This window comes from Salmo trutta, chromosome 39, assembly GCF_901001165.1.
Source record: "Salmo trutta chromosome 39, fSalTru1.1, whole genome shotgun sequence".
Taxonomy (NCBI): Eukaryota; Metazoa; Chordata; class Actinopteri; order Salmoniformes; family Salmonidae; genus Salmo; species Salmo trutta.
Genome location: NC_042995.1, coordinates 5,604,553 through 5,624,793, shown reverse-complemented (window position 1 = coordinate 5,624,793; position 20,241 = coordinate 5,604,553). Strand labels below are relative to the sequence as shown.

The following is a 20,241-nucleotide window of genomic DNA, read 5'->3' as shown; positions in this document are numbered from 1 at the left end:
AACTATACAGACAATGCCTTCATAAAAAACACTGTTTCACAACGCATCAGTGACATGGCAGGAGATGTTTTGAAACAATTACTGCTTCGCAAACAAGCCAGTGAATTGTATGCGTTACAGCTGGATGAGTCAACAGACGTGGCGGGCCTGGCACAGCTCCTGGTATATGTCTGTTACGTTTATGGGGGGGTCAATTAAGGAAGACACCCTCTTCTGCAAACCACTGGAAACCAGGACAACAGGAGAAGATATTTTTAAGGTACTGGACAGCTTTGTGACAAATGGTCTTTGGTGGTCAAGAGGTGTTGGTATCTGTACTGATGGCGCAAAAGCCATGACAGGGAGAGCGTGCAAGCAGTTGCTTCCGATGCTACATGGGTACACTGCAGCATCCACCGAGATGCTCTTGCTGCCAAGGGAATGCCTGACAGCTTGAAAGACGTTTTGTACACTACAGTGAAAATGGTTACCTTTGTTAAAGCAAGGCCCCTGAACTCTTGTGTATTTTCTGCATTATGCAATGATATGGGCAGTGAACTTGTGCCGCTTTTACAACATACAGAAGTGCGCTGGTTATCAAGGGGCAAAGTATTGACACATTTTTTTGAATTGAGAGACGAGCTTAAAGTTCTTTACTGACCATAATTTTAACTTGTTTGACCGCTTGCATGACAACGAGTTTCTCACACGACTGACCTATCTGGGTGATGTTTTTTCTCGCCTGAATGATCTGAATCTAGGATTACAGGGACTCTCCGCAACTATATTCAATGTGCAGGACAAAATTGTGGCTATGATTAAGAAGTTGGAGCTCTTCTCTGTCTGCATTAACAAGGACAACACACAGGTCTTTGCATCATTGTATGATTTTTTTGTGTACAAATGAACTCAAGCTTACAGACAATGTCAAATGTGATATATAGCGAAGCACCTGAGTGAGTTGGGTGCGCAATTACGCAGGTACTTTCCCAAAACAGATTAAACAAACTGGATTCGTTATCCCTTTCATGCCCTGCCTCCAGTCCACTTACCGATATCTGAACAAGAGAGCCTCGTCAAAATTGCAACAAGCGGTTCTGTGAAAATGTAATTTAATCAGAAGCTACTGCCAGATTTCTGTATTGGGCTGCGCTCAGAGTATCCTGCCTTGGCAAATCGCACTGTTAAGACACTGATGCCCTTTGCAACCAAGTACCTATGTGAGAGTGGATTCTCAGCTCTCACTAGCATGAAAACTAAATACAGGCACAGACTGTGTGTAGAAAATTATTTAAGATGGAGACTCTCTCCAATACAACATTATAGAGTTATGTGCATCCTGTCAAGCACACCCTTCTCATTAACCTGTGCTGAGTTATTCAAAATTTTTGATTAACAAATAAGGTTTTATATGTAAGATGGCTAAATAAAACAGATTCTTTAAACATTTATTATCATCACCCTGGTCCTATAAAAGCTCTTTTCACTTCCCATGGTCCGGGTTGTGACAAAAACTCACTCATTCTTATGTTTAATAAATGTATCGTATAGCATGTAGCAGGCTTACAATGATTGCAAAAAAACAACATTTGAGAGTGCGCTGACCCTGGTGCTAGAGGGGGTACGCAGCTGGAGGTTTAATGTTTGAAGGAGTACGGGACTATAAAAAGTTTGGGAACCACTGTCCTAGACTTTAAAAACATGTTCATCATATTTAACAACATATTTAAATAAACCTTAAAGACAAAAAAATCTCAAACCTTGTTGCCAGGGTGACTGGGTAGAGGTGTATCTCTGTGGTTGAAGGTAAAGTGTCGGTCAGTCCCGTCTTGGCATGGGGAACCATGGACGGGTGTATGGACGGGCGTACTGGTGGATGGAGCTGATTGGCCAGCCAGCTGGACCACATGATCACTACCACACTCAGGACAGATGACGGTACTTCCTGAAGACATTGTATAAATTGAGAAATAACAGAAAATAAATACATTGTTTCAAAAGTGTTATACTTCAGTGTGAATTCGTACGTATTGGTAAATTAGTGTATGTTGTAATGGTTTCATTTTTGTACACAAAAAGACTTGCTATAAAAAGGCAAAATTCTGTCCATAATCTGCTCTTTAAAAACAGAGTTAATGACTAGACACTTCAGCATTTCCTTGGTGTAGATGTCGTACTCAGCATATAAAGGGATAGGACTAACTACATTCCAACTAGAAGTTACAACTGTCAAAAACTGTAGAAATCTGTAGAACAAACTCTCCCTGAGCTCTGGGCATGTCAGAGCATGTAGTCATTTCAGGCCTGGGTTGTTGAGGACCAGGAGAGGAGGGCTAAGCTGATACCAAGTGCTTCAAGCTATCTGTCTCTGCTAATTATAGCGGTTAGTTAGTCGTCTGTGGGACCAGCAGTCAAGCGTTAAAAGAAACAGGAATGAAAAGCTACATTTGGCGTGTTTGAGGGATTTGTTCTGGTAAATTAGTACTTTAGAAAGAGAGTTGATTAAAATAGTTGATAGAAGAACCTCACAAGCACTTTCAACAAAGTTTTGACAGCCAATTTATAAGGAAAAAAATGTGGTCGCTTGGACCATAGCGTTATGTCTGTTGCCATAGTAACCTCAAGAGGTTTCAGAATGACTTGTCATCGGGCCTCTGCCCACATCTGTGTGACGTCTGTCAGGGCAGGAAGATAAGGTAATCCTGCACGCTGCCAGTAGAGCCCTGTCCTTAAGATCAGACCTGGAGATCTCTATCAGAGGGATGGAGATGACTGAACATGAGCAAAATAAAAGGAAACACCAAAATAAAGTGTCTTAATATGGCGTTGGGACACCACGATGTGCAAAAACAGCTTCAATGCGCCTTGACATAGACTCTACAAGTGTCTGGAACTCTAATAGAGGGATGCGACACCATTCTTCCATGAGACATTCCATCATTTGGTGTTGTTGATGGTGGTAGAAAAACGCCGTCTCAGACGCCGGTCCAGAATCTCCGATAAGTGTAGGGATGGGCGATATGGCCTAAAAATCATCTCAATATCTTCAAGCTCATGGGCTGATTAACGATATATAGCTTGATTTTTTTAATCTATATTCTTTAATTAAGATTTTTTGTACAATTAAAAGGTAAAATACACTGCATTTCAAACAGTCAGTAATAATCTAATTAATTCAGGGTTAGTGAGTAAATATTTGTATGAACATATGATTCAAGAACTGAGACATAAACTGAACAAGTTCCACAGACATGTGACTAACAGAAATTGAATAATGTGTCCCTGAACAAAGGGGGGTCAAAATCAAAAGTAACAGTCAGTATCTGGTGTGGCCACCAGCTGCATTAAGTACTGCAGTGCATCTCCTCCTCATGAACTGCACCAGATTTGCCAGTTCTTGTTGTGAGATGTTACTCCACTCTTCCACCAAGGCACCTGCAAGTTCCTGGACATTTCTGGGGGGGGGGGGAAATGGCCCTATCCCTCACCCTCCGATCCAACAGGTCCCAGACGTGCTCAATGGGATTGAGATCCGGGCTCTTCGCTGGCCATGGCTGAACACTGACATTCCTGTTTTGCAGGAAATCAGCCATACTGCTCGTTCTGTGTGTGGTGGCATTGTCATGCTGGAGGGTCATGGCAGGATGAGCCTGCAGGAAGGGTACCACATGAGGGAGGAGGATGTCTTCCCTGTAATGCACAGCGTTGAGATTGCCTGCAATGACAACAAGCTCAGTCCGATGATGCTGTGACACACCGCCCCAGACCATGATGGACCCTCCACCTCCAAAACAATCCCGCTCCAGAGTACAGGTCTCAGTGTAACGCTCATTCCTTTGACGATAAACGTGAATCCGACCATTAGCCCTGGTGAGACAAAAACCATGACTCGTCAGTGAAGAGCACTTTTTTCCAGTCCTGTCTGGTCCAGCGACGGTGGGTTTGTGCCCATAGGTGACGTTGTTGCTGGTGATGACCTGCCTACAACAGGCCTACAAGCCCTCAGTCCAGCCTCTCTGAGCCTATTGTGGACAGTCTGAGCACTGATGGAGGGATTGTGCATTCCTGGTGTAACTCGGGCAGTTGTTGTTGCCATCCTGTACCTGTCCCGCAGGTGTGATGTTCGGATGTACCGATCCTGTGCAGGTGTTATACACGTGGTCTGCCACTGCGAGGACGATCAGCTGTCAGCCCTTTCTCCCTGTAGCGCTGTCTTAGGCGTCTCACAGTACGGACATTGCAATTTATTGCCCGGACCACATCTGCAGTCCTCATGCCTCCTTGCAGCAAGCCTAAGGCACATTCACACAGATGAGCAGGGACCCTGGGCATCTTTCTTTGGGTGTTTTTCCAGAGTCAGTAGAAAGGCCTCTTTAGTGTCCTAAGTTTTCATAACTGTGACCTTAATTGCCTACCGTGTGTAAGCTGTTAGTGTCTTAACGACCGTTCCACAGGTGCATGTTCATTAATTGTTTATGGTTCATTGAACAAGCATGAGCAACAGTGTTTAAACCCTTTACAATGAAGATCTGTGAAGTTATTTGGATTTTTACGAATTATCTTTAAAAGACAGGGTGCTGAAAAAGGGACGTTTCTTTTTTTGCTGAGTTTATTTGCTAGCCAACAAGGTAGAACAGTTGAATTGTTATAAAACACCCTTCTGTCCATCTCCAATTGTTTGAACAGCATGCTAGCCTGTCCACTTTGTTCAGATGTTGAAATCAAGTGGCCCATCTTATTTCTCAGAATGAGAACGAGTTGCCAATTCCTTCTGTAATTGTGCTTTATGCTTATTGCACATTTATAAAACAGACTAGACAGCAAATATAACGGTCTTTGAATAAAATGCTGCTAGCGGAACATGGTAGCAAACTGAGCATTCATTTTCCAGAATCAATGTTCATCGATACTCTTGTTTTAATAGTGTCTCCTCTGCATGCAATTTGAGGAGTTGAGACAGGTTAGCTTCTCTATTACAGTAAAATAATGTCTCAATGTGTTTTCGGTTTCCACATAACAGATTCTGTTGGACTAAATCTCAAATGCAAATAGCGAGTTGTAACCGATTATCAGAGGAGGAAGTGATCTCTCATCTTTGTTGTTGTGAGTGGCAGGGGAAGGGGCTTGGGGTGTGTAAACAGAGAGGAAGATGCGAAGCGAGAGGTTTCACTCTCACCAAAATCTGCATTTCTATGGGCTTATTTTGGACCTAAGCTTGTCGCCTGCCTTCCCGAATTTTGGACAACGACTCTGAATTGTTAGGGTGGAGACATAAGCATCTCGTCATTATATACAGATCTCTGGTGTAAATAGGAAGGTGCACACAGCACAGAGGAGCGAAGGAGACGAGACCAAAAATATATGAGAACAAGCAGACGCTCATAAAAACTCAAATAAAAACTTGATTCTTGCGATACAGGCATTTGGAATATCCTGCGAAAACATACATCTGAATTAATCAAATTCATTCAATATAAGTCGCCCAGCCCTACATATATTTTTGATTGGGTTGAGATCTGGTGACAGACACCCACCCTTTAAACCCCCTGTGCTCCTTTGAGACACCTCTTTCAAAGTCACTCAGATATCTTCTTCTAGCCATGGTAACCAAAATAATGGGCATTTCTATACATGACCCTAAGCATGATGGGATATTTTTTTGCTAAATTCCACACCTGTGTGGAAGCACCTGCTTTCAATATACTTTTTATCCCTCATTTACTCAAGTGTTTCCTTTATTTTGGCAGTTACCTGTATGTTTGCATGCATGATTGTATGTGTGTGTGTCTATGTGTTAGGTATGGGCATTTGAAATGATTTCAGTATTCAAATAATATCATGATCTTTTGTCAGATATCCAGATTGGGTGAGAGTGATGGTGTGTGTGTGTGTGTGTGTGATGGTCTGTGTGTGTGTGTGTGATGGTCTGTGTGTGTGTGTGTGTGTGTGTGTGTGTGTGTGTGTGTGTGTGTGTGTGTGTGTGTGAGATGGTCTGTGTGTGTGTGTGATGGTCTGTGTGTGTGTGTGTGTGTGTGTGTGTGATGGTGTGTGATGGTGTGTGTGTGTGTGTGTGTGTGATGGTCTGTGTGTGTGTGTGTGATGGTCTGTGTGTGTGTGTGTGTGTGATGGTCTGTGTGTGGGCACAGAGGGAGGATGGAATACTGACATTGGTTTGGATATTGTAATATTTGAATAACCGTGCCAATCCCTAGCATGCGTGTGTGTTCCTGTACAAGTGTGCCTCTCTCACCCAATCCATCTTCTCTGCACTTGTTCTTCCACTCCTCCTGCTGCTGCTCTTCCAGTCCTGTCCACCCTCTCAATCTCCCTCCGTCCTCCTGCTCCTTCCCTCCCCGCTGTGTGAACTCTGACCCACAGCGTAGACACTGCAGGCGGACACAGCTGGGACGACCCTCCATGACTCGCCGCTCATTCTCCTCCACCACCCGCGACAGGACCTCTGTCAGTGCCTAGCAACAACACAACACCCGCCGTATTTACAATCATGTATTTTCCAAGACATTCTTTGAAACTTTAATAACAGTCCTTTCCAATAGAACAGTTGTATGATGACTGGCTACTTCAAATTTGTTTTGTACCCACATTCAAGTCCAAACATGAAAACAGAACATTCAGAATACAGAACATTCCAATGGCTGCTTACGTAAAACACACAAACAACAAGATAGATATCATTGGGCCTAATGAGCAAGGCCTGACCTGTAGGACTGATGGCAACATCCATGGAGTACTGACCACAGCCTTGTGGACGTTTTACAACTGTTTGGACTAATGACTACACCCCTGATCTTTCTCTTCGCTAATGATGTGAGTGTGTGATCAGTCTCCGGTCTGCTGCGTGTAGAACATCCTAACCTATTCATTGATGATGGGCCCCGCTTTACTGAAGTTGCAAGCCAAGAAATTGCGAGACGCAGTATCTCGCAATAGAATGCTGTTTTTGATTGCAGATAGATAGGTCTAGTGCACGGTTCTGACTCTGTCTGCCTGGTGGCCGACCTGCCGATACTGTGCCCCTCTCCTCTCTCTCTGTCGGTCCCTCGCTATGAAAGATGCGATTGTTTGTGTTCTCAGAAGTACGGCAACTAATCAGTCTCCTCCGTTCCAAGAATACTGAATCTTAGGAGTCAATCTTGAAACTCAAATGGGAGTCAACACTCTCCAACATCATCGTTAATAGTTTGCAAAATGGCAGAGAAAGACAAGCAACAGCAGCATAGTCCTGTATGGCAATACTTTCAGAAGTTAAAACCTGTTAGGGATAGGGGGCAGTATTTACACGGCCGGATAAATAACGTACCCGATTTAATCTGGTTATTACTACTGCCCAGAAACTAGAATATGCATATAATAGCGCCTTTGGTAAGTGGTCTATCAGAGTACAATGAGACTGAGGCGCGTGCACGAGGCGACCCCATGTTTTTATTTTCTCTGTCTTTGAACTAAAACAACGACTCCCGGTCGGAATATTTCACTTTTTTACGAGAAAAATGGCATAAAAATTGATTTTAAACAGCAGTTGACATGCTTCGAAGTACGGTAATGGAATATTTCGATTTTTTTTGTCAAGAAACGCGTCGGGCGCGTCACCCTTATTTACCCTTCGGATAGTGTCTTGAACGCACGAACAAAACAGAGGATATTTGAACATAACTATGGATTATTTTGAACCAAACCAACATTTGTTATTGAAGTAGAAGTCCTGGGAGTGCATTCTGACGAAGAACAGCAAAGGTAATGACATTTTTCTTATAGTAAATATGACTTTGGTGAGTGCTAAACTTGGTGGGTGTCTAAATAGCTAGCCCGTGATGGCTGGGCTATCTACTCAGAATATTGCAAAATGTGCTTTCATCGAAAAGCTATTTTAAAATCGGACATAGCGATTGCATAAAGGAGTTTTGTATCTATAATTCTTAAAATAATTGTTTTGTTTTTTGTGAACATTTATCGTGAGTAATTTAGTAAATTCACCGGAAGTTTGCGGTGGGTATGCTAGTTCTGAACGTCATATGCTAATGTAAAAAGCTGGTTTTTGATATAAATATGAACTTGATTGAACAAAACATGCATGTATTGTATAACATAATGTCCTAGGATTGTCATCTGATGAAGATCATCAAAGGTTAGTGCTGCATTTAGCTGTGGTTTGGGTTTATGTGACATTATATTCTAGCTTGAAAAATGGGTGTCTGATTATTTCTGGCTGGGTACTCTGCTGACATAATCTAATGTTGTGCTTTCGTTGTAAAGCCTTTTTGAAATCGGACAGTGTGGTTAGATTAACGAGAGTCTTGTCTTTAAAATGGTGTAAAATAGTCATACGTTTGAGAAATTGAAGTAACAGCATCTCTAAGGTATTTGAATATCGCGCCACGGGATTACACTGGCTGTTGCGTAGGTGGGACGATTTCGTCCCACCTACCCTAGAGAGGTTAAATGAGAAGGAAATGCAGACTTTGTGGAGTTGAGGTAGAGTGATGGTAGTACAGGTGCAATGCTTAACCATCTGAAAGGGACGTACTGTGAGACCCAAAGCGTTGCTAGCAGCAGAGTAGCTGCATTGTGAATTCACGTGGAGTTTAAATGGAAAACGGACTTTAAAACCGGTAAGAACATTTTCCATTTGTCACATCCCTATTGTGTTACCTGCAGTGCCTCCTGCGGGTCATCATCCAGCATAACATAGCGTCTCCTCCTCCTCTCTCTGCTGATGTAACGGAAGTGAAGCTCTACCGCAGGAAGAGTTCGCTCCACCTCCTAGAGAGAGAACTATCTTTAGAACAAATACAAAACCCCCCTTCCTCTCGGCATAATTCCCCTCCCCAACCATGACTCCCTCCCCCACCATCCCTACTCACCTTCCCTCCCTCCCCATCATCCCTCCCGCTCCTCACCCTCTCAGTCCAGGTGACCTGGGACATGGTGAACCTCCCCAGACTGTCCAACTCTAGCCGGGCCTGCAACTGACCCCTGCTCATGTCCACCTCCAGGACGTGCCTTGGCTTGACCCTGAGGAACACTGGACACTGGGCCCTGTTCTTACTCCTCAGCCCCTCCTCCTCCTCCTCCTCCTCTTCTGATGATGATGATAGTACCCCCACAAGCAGGGGGTGACACAGGTCAACTAGAGACAGACGAAAGAGAGGTCAAAGGTTGGCTCAGCGTTGCCCAATCAGTTCCTTTGGAACCCCCCAGTCTTTGCACATTTTGGTTGTATTCCCACTCTAGCACAGCTGGCTGGACTAGTTGAGGGCTGGATGATAAGTTTTCTACTTCAATCAGGTGTGTTACTGATAGTTCTGAAGTGCTCCTACCTCCCAAGTCCTCCTCCTCCTCTTCTTCTTCTCTGGTGTCCGTGGGTGTCGCTGGTGGACCCTCTAACCCCTGACCCAGTCCCTTTGCCATAGTAGTCTCCAGGGTGGACTCTGTGTGCCCGAGGCTGTGGTCAGGCCACTGGAGGGTGGACTCTGTCTCCAGATCTGCATCCCAGTCTGAGGCCTCCTCCTTGGGCTCAGAGGAGAGGAGCGGTGGGGGTAGATCCTCCGGGACTTCCAGCTCTGGAGAAGGGGGCTTAAAGGTGGTGGGGCTTGCCTGGACAGGGCTGTTGTTGGTTGGGGAGGGGGTGGCATGGAGACTGTTGGTGAGGTGTGGAGGAGCTGGCCTGTCCGCCTTGTCTAGGGTGGCGATTGGCGCCCCCTCTAGGTGATGCTGGTAGCGCAGCCAATCCTCACCCAGTTGGTCCCTGAAACTGTCCATGCGTTCAATCTCCTTCTGGTGAGGGAGAATGATGTCTGAAATAGAGAGGAGGTTTTTAGAGATATCTATCTATATATACACACACACACACGAATAGTTTACCTTGTATAGAGGACTGTGGTCTGGGTTCATAGTCGTAGTCACTGGGCTCTGAGATGCTAGCCCGTCTCACCCTCACCTTACTCTGAAACAACACAGATATATATATTATACACACGACATTCCAGAAACATGGTCCTTCTCCTCTGCCTGTATTGATTTGTTAATTTCAAATGAACCTTACCCCGTAGACACCCCCTTACCCCGTAGACACCCCCTAGCCCCTTACACCGTAGACACCCCCTAGCCCCGTAGACACCCCCTAGACACCCCCTTGCCCCGTAGACACCCCCTAGCCCCGTAGACACCCCCTAGCCCCGTAGACACCCCCTAGCCCCGTAGACACCCCGTAGACACCCCCTTACCCCGTAGACACCCCCTAGCCACCCCCTTACCCCGTAGACACCCCGTAGACACCCCCTTACCCCGTAGACACCCCCTTGCCCCGTAGTCACCCCCTAGCCCCGTAGACACCCCCTAGCCCCTTACCCTGTAGACACCCCCTAGCCCCGTAGACACCCCCTAGGCCCTTACCCCGTAGACACCCCCTAGCCCCGTAGACACCCCCTAGCCCCGTAGACACCCCCTAGCCCCGTAGACACCCCGTAGACACCCCCTTACCCCGTAGACACCCCGTAGACACCCCTTTACCCCGTAGACACCCCCTAAACCCGTAGACACCCCCGAGACACCCCCTAGCCCCTTACCCCGTAGACACCCCCTAGCCCCTTACCCCGTAGACACCCCCTAGCCCCGTAGACACCCCCTAGCCCCGCAGACACCCCGTAGACACCCCCTTACCCCGTAGACACCCCCTAGCCACCCCCTTACCCCGTAGACACCCCCTAGCCACCCCCTTACCCCGTAGACACCCCCTAGCCCCGTAGACACCCCCTAGCCCCTTACCTCGTAGACACCCCCTAGCCCCTTACCCCGTAGACACCCCCTAGCCCCGTAGACACCCCCTAGCCCCTTACCTCGTAGACACCCCCTAGCCCCTTACCCCGTAGACACCCCCTAGCCCCGTAGACACCCCCTAGCCCCTTACCTCGTAGACACCCCCTAGCCCCGTAGACACCCCCTAGCCCCTTACCTCGTAGACACCCCCTAGCCCCTTACCCCGTAGACACCCCCTAGCCCCGTAGACACCCCCTAGCCCCTTACCTCGTAGACACCCCCTAGCCCCTTACCTCGTAAACACCCCCTAGCCCCGTAGACACCCCCTAGCCCCGTAGACACCCCCTAGCCCCTTACCTCGTAGACACCCCCTAGCCCCTTACCCCGTAGACACCCCCTAGCCCCGTAGACACCCCCTAGCCCCTTACCTCGTAGACACCCCCTAGCCCCTTACCTCGTAGACACCCCCTAGCCCCGTAGACACCCCCTAGCCCCTTACCTCGTAGACACCCCCTAGCCCCTTACCCCGTAGACACCCCTAGCCCCGTAGACACCCCCTAGCCCCTTACCTCGTAGACACCCCCTAGCCCCTTACCTCGTAGACACCCCCTAGCCCCGTAGACACCCCCTAGCCCCGTAGACACCCCCTAGCCCCTTACCTCGTAGACACCCCCTAGCCCCTTACCCCGTAGACACCCCCTAGCCCCGTAGACACCCCCTAGCCCCTTACCTCGTAGACACCCCCCTAGCCCCGTAGACACCCCCTAGCCCCTTACCTCGTAGACACCCCCTAGCCCCTTACCCCGTAGACACCCCCTAGCCCCGTAGACACCCCCTAGCCCCTTACCTCGTAGACACCCCCTAGCCCCGTAGACACCCCCTAGCCCCTTACCTCGTAGACACCCCCTAGCCCCTTACCTCGTAGACACCCCCTAGCCCCGTAGACACCCCCTAGCCCCTTACCCCGTAGACACCCCCTAGCCCCGTAGACACCCCCTAGCCCCGTAGACACCCCCTAGCCCCGTAGACACCCCCTAGCCCCTTACCTCGTAGACACCCCCTAGCCCCTTACCCCGTAGACACCCCCTAGCCCCGTAGACACCCCCTAGCCCCTTACCTCGTAGACACCCCCTAGCCCCTTACCTCGTAGACACCCCCTAGCCCCGTAGACACCCCCTAGCCCCGTAGACACCCCCTTGCCCCTTACCTCGTAGACACCCCCTAGCCCCTTACCCCGTAGACACCCCCTAGCCCCGTAGACACCCCCTAGCCCCTTACCTCGTAGACACCCCCTAGCCCCTTACCTCGTAGACACCCCCTAGCCCCGTAGACACCCCCTAGCCCCGTAGACACCCCCTAGCCCCTTACCTCGTAGACACCCCCTAGCCCCTTACCCCGTAGACACCCCCTAGCCCCGTAGACACCCCCTAGCCCCTTACCTCGTAGACACCCCCTAGCCCCGTAGACACCCCCTAGCCCCTTACCTCGTAGACACCCCCTAGCCCCTTACCCCGTAGACACCCCCTAGCCCCGTAGACACCCCCTAGCCCCTTACCTCGTAGACACCCCCTAGCCCCGTAGACACCCCCTAGCCCCTTACCTCGTAGACACCCCCTAGCCCCTTACCCCGTAGGATCTTGATTCTATCAGAGGGTTAGTTAATGCTATTAACATGCATTTCTTCTAGCTGGCCAGGGTTTTAAGAGGTACACAGAGTGGTTAGGGGGTGGGGACAGACCACCAGCCTCTCAGTGAGCTGTGTAGCTGACTTACTTTGGCTTTCTTCTTGCGTTGTCGTGTCACTCCCACCTCGCTGACCGACAGGCTGTCACTCAACTCCCCGCCCCCGCTGGACACTACTTCCTGGTTACCCCGCTCTGGAGCCCTGGTGACCAAGGGCGAGGCCTGGGACTGGAGCTGCCCAATCAGCTGTCCCGGTTTGGGTAGCACCTGTGAAGGTGGGGGAGGGGGGCGGTCCCATGTTAAGACTATCTGGTACAAAAGTGGCGAATCCCACAAATGTACTTAAAGTGTACATCAACAAGTGACCCAACAAGACTGGAGAAGTGTCAAGTATATGCCTGCTGACCCACAGGAGGGCCTACTCACTGACAACTCTGAGGAGGAGAGAGGGCTGCTGTCCAGTCTGAGCTAGAGGCGAGAGACAATATTAAACTCGAGGAGGAGACAGAGAATCATGAAAAAAAAAGACTGGGTCCAAATTCAGCTTTCCGATTTTTCTCTCCCTCCCTCTCACTCACTCTGAGGTAGGCAGCCTTGGGGGAGAGGTGGCGGACAGTGCATGTTCTGTGGGTCTTCTGGAAGAAGAGTGGATTGCCCTTCAGATTCAGCTAAAAAGAGACAGAGGCTACAGGTCAGCGGGTCTGGGATAACACTGAGGCTACAGGTCAGCGGGTCTGGGATAACACTGAGGCTACAGGTCAGCGGGTCTGGGATAACACTGAGGCTACAGGTCAGCGGGTCTGGGATAACACTGAGGCTACAGGTCAGCGGGTCTGGGATAACACTGAGGCTACAGGTCAGCGGGTCTGGGATAACACAGAGGCTACAGGTCAGCGGGTCTGGGATAACACAGAGGCTACAGGTCAGCGGGTCTGGGATAACACAGAGGCTACAGGTCAGCGGGTCTGGGATAACACCGAGGCTACAGGTCAGCGGGTCTGGGATAACACCGAGGCTACAGGTCAGCGGGTCTGGGATAACACCGAGGCTACAGGTCAGCGGGTCTGGGATAACACCGAGGCTACAGGTCAGCGGGTCTGGGATAACACCGAGGCTACAGGTCAGCGGGTCTGGGATAACACCGAGGCTACAGGTCAGCGGGTCTGGGATAACACAGAGGCTACAGGTCAGCGGGTCTGGGATAACACCGAGGCTACAGGTCAGCGGGTCTGGGATAACACCGAGGCTACAGGTCAGCGGGTCTGGGATAACACCGAGGCTACAGGTCAGCGGGTCTGGGATAACACCGAGGCTACAGGTCAGCGGGTCTGGGATAACACCGAGGCTACAGGTCAGCGGGTCTGGGATAACACCGAGGCTACAGGTCAGCGGGTCTGGGATAACACAGAGGCTACAGGTCAGCGGGTCTGGGATAACACTGAGGCTACTACAGGTCAGCGGGTCTGGGATAACACGGAGGCTACAGGTCAGCGGGTCTGGGATAACACCGAGGCTACAGGTCAGCGGGTCTGGGATAACACCGAGGCTACAGGTCAGCGGGTCTGGGATAACACCGAGGCTACAGGTCAGCGGGTCTGGGATAACACGGAGGCTACAGGTCAGCGGGTCTGGGATAACACAGAGGCTACAGGTCAGCGGGTCTGGGATAACACGGAGGCTACAGGTCAGCGGGTCTGGGATAACACTGAGGCTACAGGTCAGCGGGTCTGGGATAACACAGAGGCTACAGGTCAGTGGGTCTGGGATAACACTGAGGCTGTCACACAGTAAACTACTGATAAGCACACTTCTAAGTTCTCTCTCTCCTTCACCATGTTGAGACTGTGCAGCATAGACAGAGGAGCCAGCTGGGAGTGATCCAGTAGCAGGTTGTAGGCCAAGTCCAGGTGCTGTAGGGACGACAACTGCTCCACTCCTGCATAGGGTCACAGTCACACACACACACATCTAGGCATCTCATACTGAGACGGGGACCGAGTCAGCCATCCAAGACTAACAGAGACTTCTTAGAGAGTACACTGAACAATAGGGAGACGGTTGGGGGAGAGAGATGGGCAGATAGGCAGTACTGGCAAAGAAACGCTGGAGTATACCAGCATATTAATATATTCCTAGCTTCCTGTTTATCTATAATCCCCAACTGTTTGTGGACACAAGGCTGTAAACAGATCCAAGGCTTTGATTGGCTAATGTCCTTGTCTTGTCCAAGGCTTTGATTGTCTGAAGTCCCTCTCTGTTCCAATACTGATAGAGGTCAGTTCAAGGGGTTGTACATAGCAGGTAGTCTTGAGGGAGTTTGCAGATGGAATACTATTGCTAACTATTTGGTATTGATGATTTTTGGCATACGTTTAGGGATAATATCAATATTAGGGCTGTGGTAAAAAGAATTTAAAAAAATATCACATTTTCCGTAGAGAAACCCCCATACTATCATTCATTATAGCGTGACCAGATGGTGTCTATCAGAGGTGTTACAGTACCGTTGATGGTCTCCAGCTCGTTGTTTCTGAGGATGAGAGTGAGGAGTTTGGCTCTGGAGCTCAAACCCAGCGTTGGTGCTCTCTGGAGATTGTTATAGCCCAGGTTGAGGTGCTCTAGCTCACTCAGAGGCTGAGAGAGGAGGAGAGAGAGACAGTAGATATGGAGATAGCCCAGTGCAGTAACTTACTGCATGTCTCCAACTCTGACCCGCTCTCAACACACAGACACAAAACCTATCCAGAAATACCTTGAGAAAGTCAGCACACTCCTGGATTTTATTGTGACTAAGATCCAGAGACTTCAGAACATTCAGTAAACTCTAAAAAAGGTAGAGTGACTCACATTAAAACACGGCCAAAAAAAGTCATTCACATGAAAAAGTCAAAGTCAGTGAATAAATAAACCAGTGAGCAGGAGCATGTGGGTGTATCTTACCAGTGACTCATCCAGGCAGACTATAGCGTTGTAGCTGAAGTTGAGGGTGTGCAGCTCCAGCCAGGGCAGTGCAGAGCTGAGGTCTCCCCCACACAGAGACAGTAGCTCCTGCAACAATAACACTGGCTCAAACTCCAACACAAAGGGGTCTGTTATTCAGAAAGAGAAACGGTGAAGTGTGTGTGTGTGTTACCTCCAGGGAACTGAGGCTCCTGGAGCAGGTGAAGACCTCTAACTGAGAGTAGACTCCCCTCAGGTCCTCCAGACAGTGAGGGGGGATACGCTTCAACTGGGAGACAGAACAGGCCCAGAATAAGCCAGATTCATCTATATACAAAATGTATACTGTTTTGTTACAAAGGAGAAGCGCACACATTTTCCTCCCATACCTCTAAGGACTTGAGAGACTTGAAAGGAAAGATCTTGACCACTGACTGAAGCCTCGACCCGGGTGGATTGATGAGCTAGGAATGAAAAACCAAAGAACATTATACAGAATGCTATAGCTCCACCTAGTGGCTCAATGAAATTCCGTTTTAGTTGGAACATTTATGAAGTGCTGAGCAAGTTATGCATACATCTATTACAAAACTGTTCACAAATAGAGCAGGCCACACACACACACACCTTGAGGGAGACAGTCTTCTGCAGCACGTCGAACAGGAACTGGAGCTGCAGCAGGGAGGCGGTGTCAGCAGGGTGTGAGGGCAGAGCCAGGAAGCCATGTTGGTGAGTCCTGGAGAGGAGGTACTGCTCAAACAAACGACCTAGGTGCTGCAGAGAGTCTGCCTGTAGAGTCAGGGTACTGCTGCCGTCCAGCACAGATGCACCTGGAGAGAGGAGAGACAATGGTAACACACCACTTAAAACCAGCAGTTATAATGCAACATAAAATATATTAAGCATGTAGCTAGCTACAGTATAGCTATGAGGCCCTAATAATGTCTAACAAAGTCAAAAGAACAGATTAGCAGGTCTGGGATAACAGGGGCTATGTCTAGAATATGTTTTGGGAGACAGACATGATTTCAAGAGATGGTGGTGATGTTACTATACCATGATTCCGAAGCAGAGTGGCCAAGCTGTTGACAAGGGTGGATTGGCCACTGTGACATCCAGCCATCCTGCAGGTAAACAATGCACCATAAAATAGATGAGAAGCCCGAGACAGATGATGCTGGGGAAATGTGACACGTGCAAACAACCCAAACAATACAACAAATTGTTAAAATAAAAATACGTTCTCAACTTACAGTATAGAGATGATGGAAGCTAACTTGTAGGATACTGGTTAAATACCAGCTAGCTTATTGGCTAGCTATGTAGAGTACATTGCAATGCAGGACCTGCAGTTGTTTGTGAACGTTAAACTGGGCTACTCACAAAGCCAACACGAATCTATCTCTAGCTAGCTGTTGTAGCTTGTCTTGGATAACGTTCCATAGACTATTTCTTGAGACAACAACATACCTTAGCTATCTTATGTGACAATCAAGCAGTGGTCAACACCGTCATTCCCTTCCGATTGCCAGCAATACGACAAAAGCATCAATCAAATAACTTAAAGTGTACTCGGTTGTCGATGTTGACATCTTCACTTGGACTGATGTCACGTGAGAAAGTTTCGGGAAAAAAATATACAGTGGCCCGGAGAAACCAAATTTCAAAAAGCAGAAACAGGCGTTTTCGTAACTTGTGCCAATCAATGGATAGTGAAATATTATAAATTAGCGAGACATCTCTAAAAAATAATCGTGTGCATGTGCAAAATATGATTCAAATTTCAGATTCAGTCTGATTTCTTGGCCATAGCCACCACTAGATGGCTCCCTACCTCAAGAAGCAGGATCAAATCATAGGGGATCAACAATATTTACTTTAAGACAGTGACAACGCAATGGGGCATTTCCAATTTGCTCATTTGTTCATCTTTATTAAGTGCATTCTGAGAACACTCAGCACATCTTTCTGGTATGCTTTATCCCCTTTCAAAATGTTCTGGATGTTATCTTTACAATGGAGTGGAAGGACAATACAGTTTTCAACACTGCAAGAAGTAGCTAGATGTAACTAGCAAAATAGTATCGTTTAGCCTACTAAAGACTTTTAACAAATCTGTAATTGGGAGTAATTAAGTAAAGTAAGCATTTTTACAAATAGGCCTACTACCAATTCCTTTGTGGGATCCTTTAAGTTTCCACCTTTTATACCAAATATCCAAAACTAAGTGGTTTCTCTAATTTAAGCCTGTACCATTCATGTCTTGTTGCTAGGTAACACGCACACACGCACACGCACACGCAGGACAATCTTTTTCCATTCGGGACTGGGGATGTTTTCCATGTAAGGATTTATGTACGGTAATTTGGTAAACATTTCCATCCACTGAGATGCTCTGGCAGGAAAGGTTCTCTGCAGACCAAGCATGCACTGAAAGCATTTTGGGACTGTTTCAAATTCTCAGATTTTTGGGATTGCATTAAAATCTAGCAACATGATTTATGTTAGGGAAAACATGGACCAACTAAACATTGTGGATTAGTTGGTTGCATTTTTATGGGTGGAAATGTCTTCTAAAAAAATCTCTAATTGTGTGACCTTGATTTTCCATTTCAGTTTAGACCATTTAGTCTGCCATCTTCTGTTTGGGATTCTCAATGTATGATCATATGGTTACAGAAGTAAACAAATACACAATGCTTAGGTTATGTTTAGATGTTTAGATGTCTTTGTGTGTATGAAGTGTTGGATTACGTTTATATTGGCCCATAGATCTGAGAATAAAAAGTTGTCCACAATCCTCACCATTTCTCTATTTATCCAATCAGTGACTCGTCAAATGAATGTCAATTAAGTCTAATCAACACACTAAATAAACCATGCTCCTTCACTGTACAAACGCTGCTCTCAAAATGGAAGAACAATACCTGACTATCCCCCAGCAAGCACAGGTAACCTAGCCTGGAACTCCTGGAACCTAGCCTGGAACCTAGCCTGGAACTCCTGGAACCCTAGCCTGGAACCTAGCCTGGAACTCCTGGAACCTAGCCTGGAACCTAGCCTGGAACTCCTGGAACCTAGCCTGGAACTTCTGGAACCTAGCCTGGAACCTAGCCTGGAACTCCTGGAACCTGGCCTAGAACCTAGCCTGAAACCTAGCCTGAAACCTAGCCTGGAACCTAGCCTAAAACCTAGCCTAGTCCCACATCTGTTTGGGCTATTTTTTGGTGTGACACTGACCAAAAGGGTTGGCAAAACAGCACAAAAATATCTGGGACCAGGCTATGGAAAACCTCCTCCTCCTTTGTGGCCTTTTGCACAGTAGGCTACATGTAAATACAACATGGTTGTAAAACGATTCCTCTATTGGCTCATAATTGAGAGAACGGAGGGGTGATTCAGGATCGAGACATGTCAAGTCAAGGCTTTTCTTCTTCCAGAACAAGGTCAAAGGTGTATATCACTGTCCCTTTGTCTTCACTGCATTCGAAGGGCTTGTTTTCATTGTTGCATGTGAACCAGTACTGTTTACTTTTAGCCCTGAACAAATCAGGCCTGTTAGAAGGCTTTGGCAGGTTGGATTAAAGCTTTCTTGGTTCTGTTGTAGCAGCTTAAGTACTGTACTGTACTGTACTGTACTGTACTGTACTGTACTGTCAGAGAGAGAGAGAGAGAGAGAGAGAGAGAGAAACCTCACTAGTAAAATGTAACATGTGAGTCAGTAAACCTCTCAGGTCACAATTCATCACAATACAAACACAGGGTGTGCCCAGGGATCAGGCCAGGCTACTGTTCTTATACATTGTAGTAATTAAAGCCAGGATACTGTTCTAATACATTATCGTCAGTATAGCCAGGATACTGTTCTAATACATTATAGTCAGTATAGCCAGGATACTGTTCTAATACATTATAGTCAGTATAGCCAGGATACTGTTCTAATACATTATAGTCAGTATAGCCAGGATAATGTTCTAATACATTATAGTCAGTATAGCCAGGATAATGTTCTAATACATTATAGTCAGTATAGCCAGGATAATGTTCTAATATATACAAATATAAACAGGTCATCCAACTGTGCTAGGCCCATATCAGAAATATGCCCTTTTCTAATCCAAGGGATTTCTGCGCAGTGTTGTAATGTTTCACTTCATATCAATCAAATGTTGTTCGTCACATGCTTCGTTAACAACAGGTGTGGACTAACAGTGAAATGCCTACATACACATATTGAAATGAACTATAGTTCTTTACATATGCATTGAAACAGATAATGTATTCATTCACTGCATGAGGAGATCTCACCCAGCGCCCGCTATCAATGTGGACCTGTACTTTATCTAGTGTATATATTGACTTAATAATTCTGGGGGGAATTTTAGGTAGCTGAACTTGATGGGAATGGCATTGCAATAACCGCTGGCCAGATACTGTGGCCTGTTACCCCATTACCTGGTGGCCGTCCCCAGACACTGGACAAACTCTAGCTCCAGGCCTTGTTTATAAACCAGGCCTTCTCTGCTTCTCCTCCCCAATGTTGCTTTTTATAAAATGACATATGAGGTTCTACGCAAACAGCCCCAGCATCATCCAGATGCCCCCCAAGATACTGCCCCTTCAGAAGGGCCCTTTCTCCTCGCGTCCGCCCTCAAGGCGAGCCGGGATGCCGACCATAAATAGGTGAAATACCATGAAATCAGAGGGCACCCACAAAACAAAATAATCCACATTTATATCTGTGACTCCCTGCCTGGCTGGAGAGTATGGTTACAGTATATATGCAATGTTTATTTCTGTGCCCTTAAATAAACAGCAATTAGTCTCCAGGGCAACCACCGCACTCACTGGACGGGTTAATGG

At 47.4% G+C, this 20,241-nt stretch overlaps 1 protein-coding gene across 2 annotated transcripts in view; it reads right to left on the bottom strand.

The window, feature by feature from the left end:
- LOC115179857 (serine/threonine-protein kinase 11-interacting protein-like) overlaps nucleotides 1-17,006 on the bottom strand; it is a 39,805-nt gene extending 22,799 nt beyond the window's left edge. The window contains exons 1-18 of one of the 2 annotated variants that reach the window (XM_029741714.1): nucleotides 16,632-17,006; nucleotides 16,435-16,502; nucleotides 16,006-16,208; nucleotides 15,768-15,842; nucleotides 15,572-15,667; nucleotides 15,379-15,486; nucleotides 15,191-15,262; nucleotides 14,943-15,072; nucleotides 14,271-14,374; nucleotides 13,017-13,106; nucleotides 12,865-12,906; nucleotides 12,529-12,705; nucleotides 9,862-9,943; nucleotides 9,318-9,794; nucleotides 8,898-9,127; nucleotides 8,650-8,760; nucleotides 6,230-6,449; nucleotides 1,740-1,924 (exon numbers count right to left, since the gene is read on the bottom strand). In XM_029741714.1, coding sequence (XP_029597574.1) covers nucleotides 1,740-1,924; nucleotides 6,230-6,449; nucleotides 8,650-8,760; nucleotides 8,898-9,127; nucleotides 9,318-9,794; nucleotides 9,862-9,943; nucleotides 12,529-12,705; nucleotides 12,865-12,906; nucleotides 13,017-13,106; nucleotides 14,271-14,374; nucleotides 14,943-15,072; nucleotides 15,191-15,262; nucleotides 15,379-15,486; nucleotides 15,572-15,667; nucleotides 15,768-15,842; nucleotides 16,006-16,208; nucleotides 16,435-16,501 — 2,469 coding nt within the window. In that variant the 5' untranslated portion in view covers nucleotide 16,502; nucleotides 16,632-17,006. The remainder of the gene's footprint in view (nucleotides 1-1,739; nucleotides 1,925-6,229; nucleotides 6,450-8,649; nucleotides 8,761-8,897; nucleotides 9,128-9,317; nucleotides 9,795-9,861; nucleotides 9,944-12,528; nucleotides 12,706-12,864; nucleotides 12,907-13,016; nucleotides 13,107-14,270; nucleotides 14,375-14,942; nucleotides 15,073-15,190; nucleotides 15,263-15,378; nucleotides 15,487-15,571; nucleotides 15,668-15,767; nucleotides 15,843-16,005; nucleotides 16,209-16,434; nucleotides 16,503-16,631) is intronic. The other variant, XM_029741713.1, reaches the window with a different exon arrangement.
- Between the last annotated feature and the right edge of the window lie 3,235 nt (nucleotides 17,007-20,241).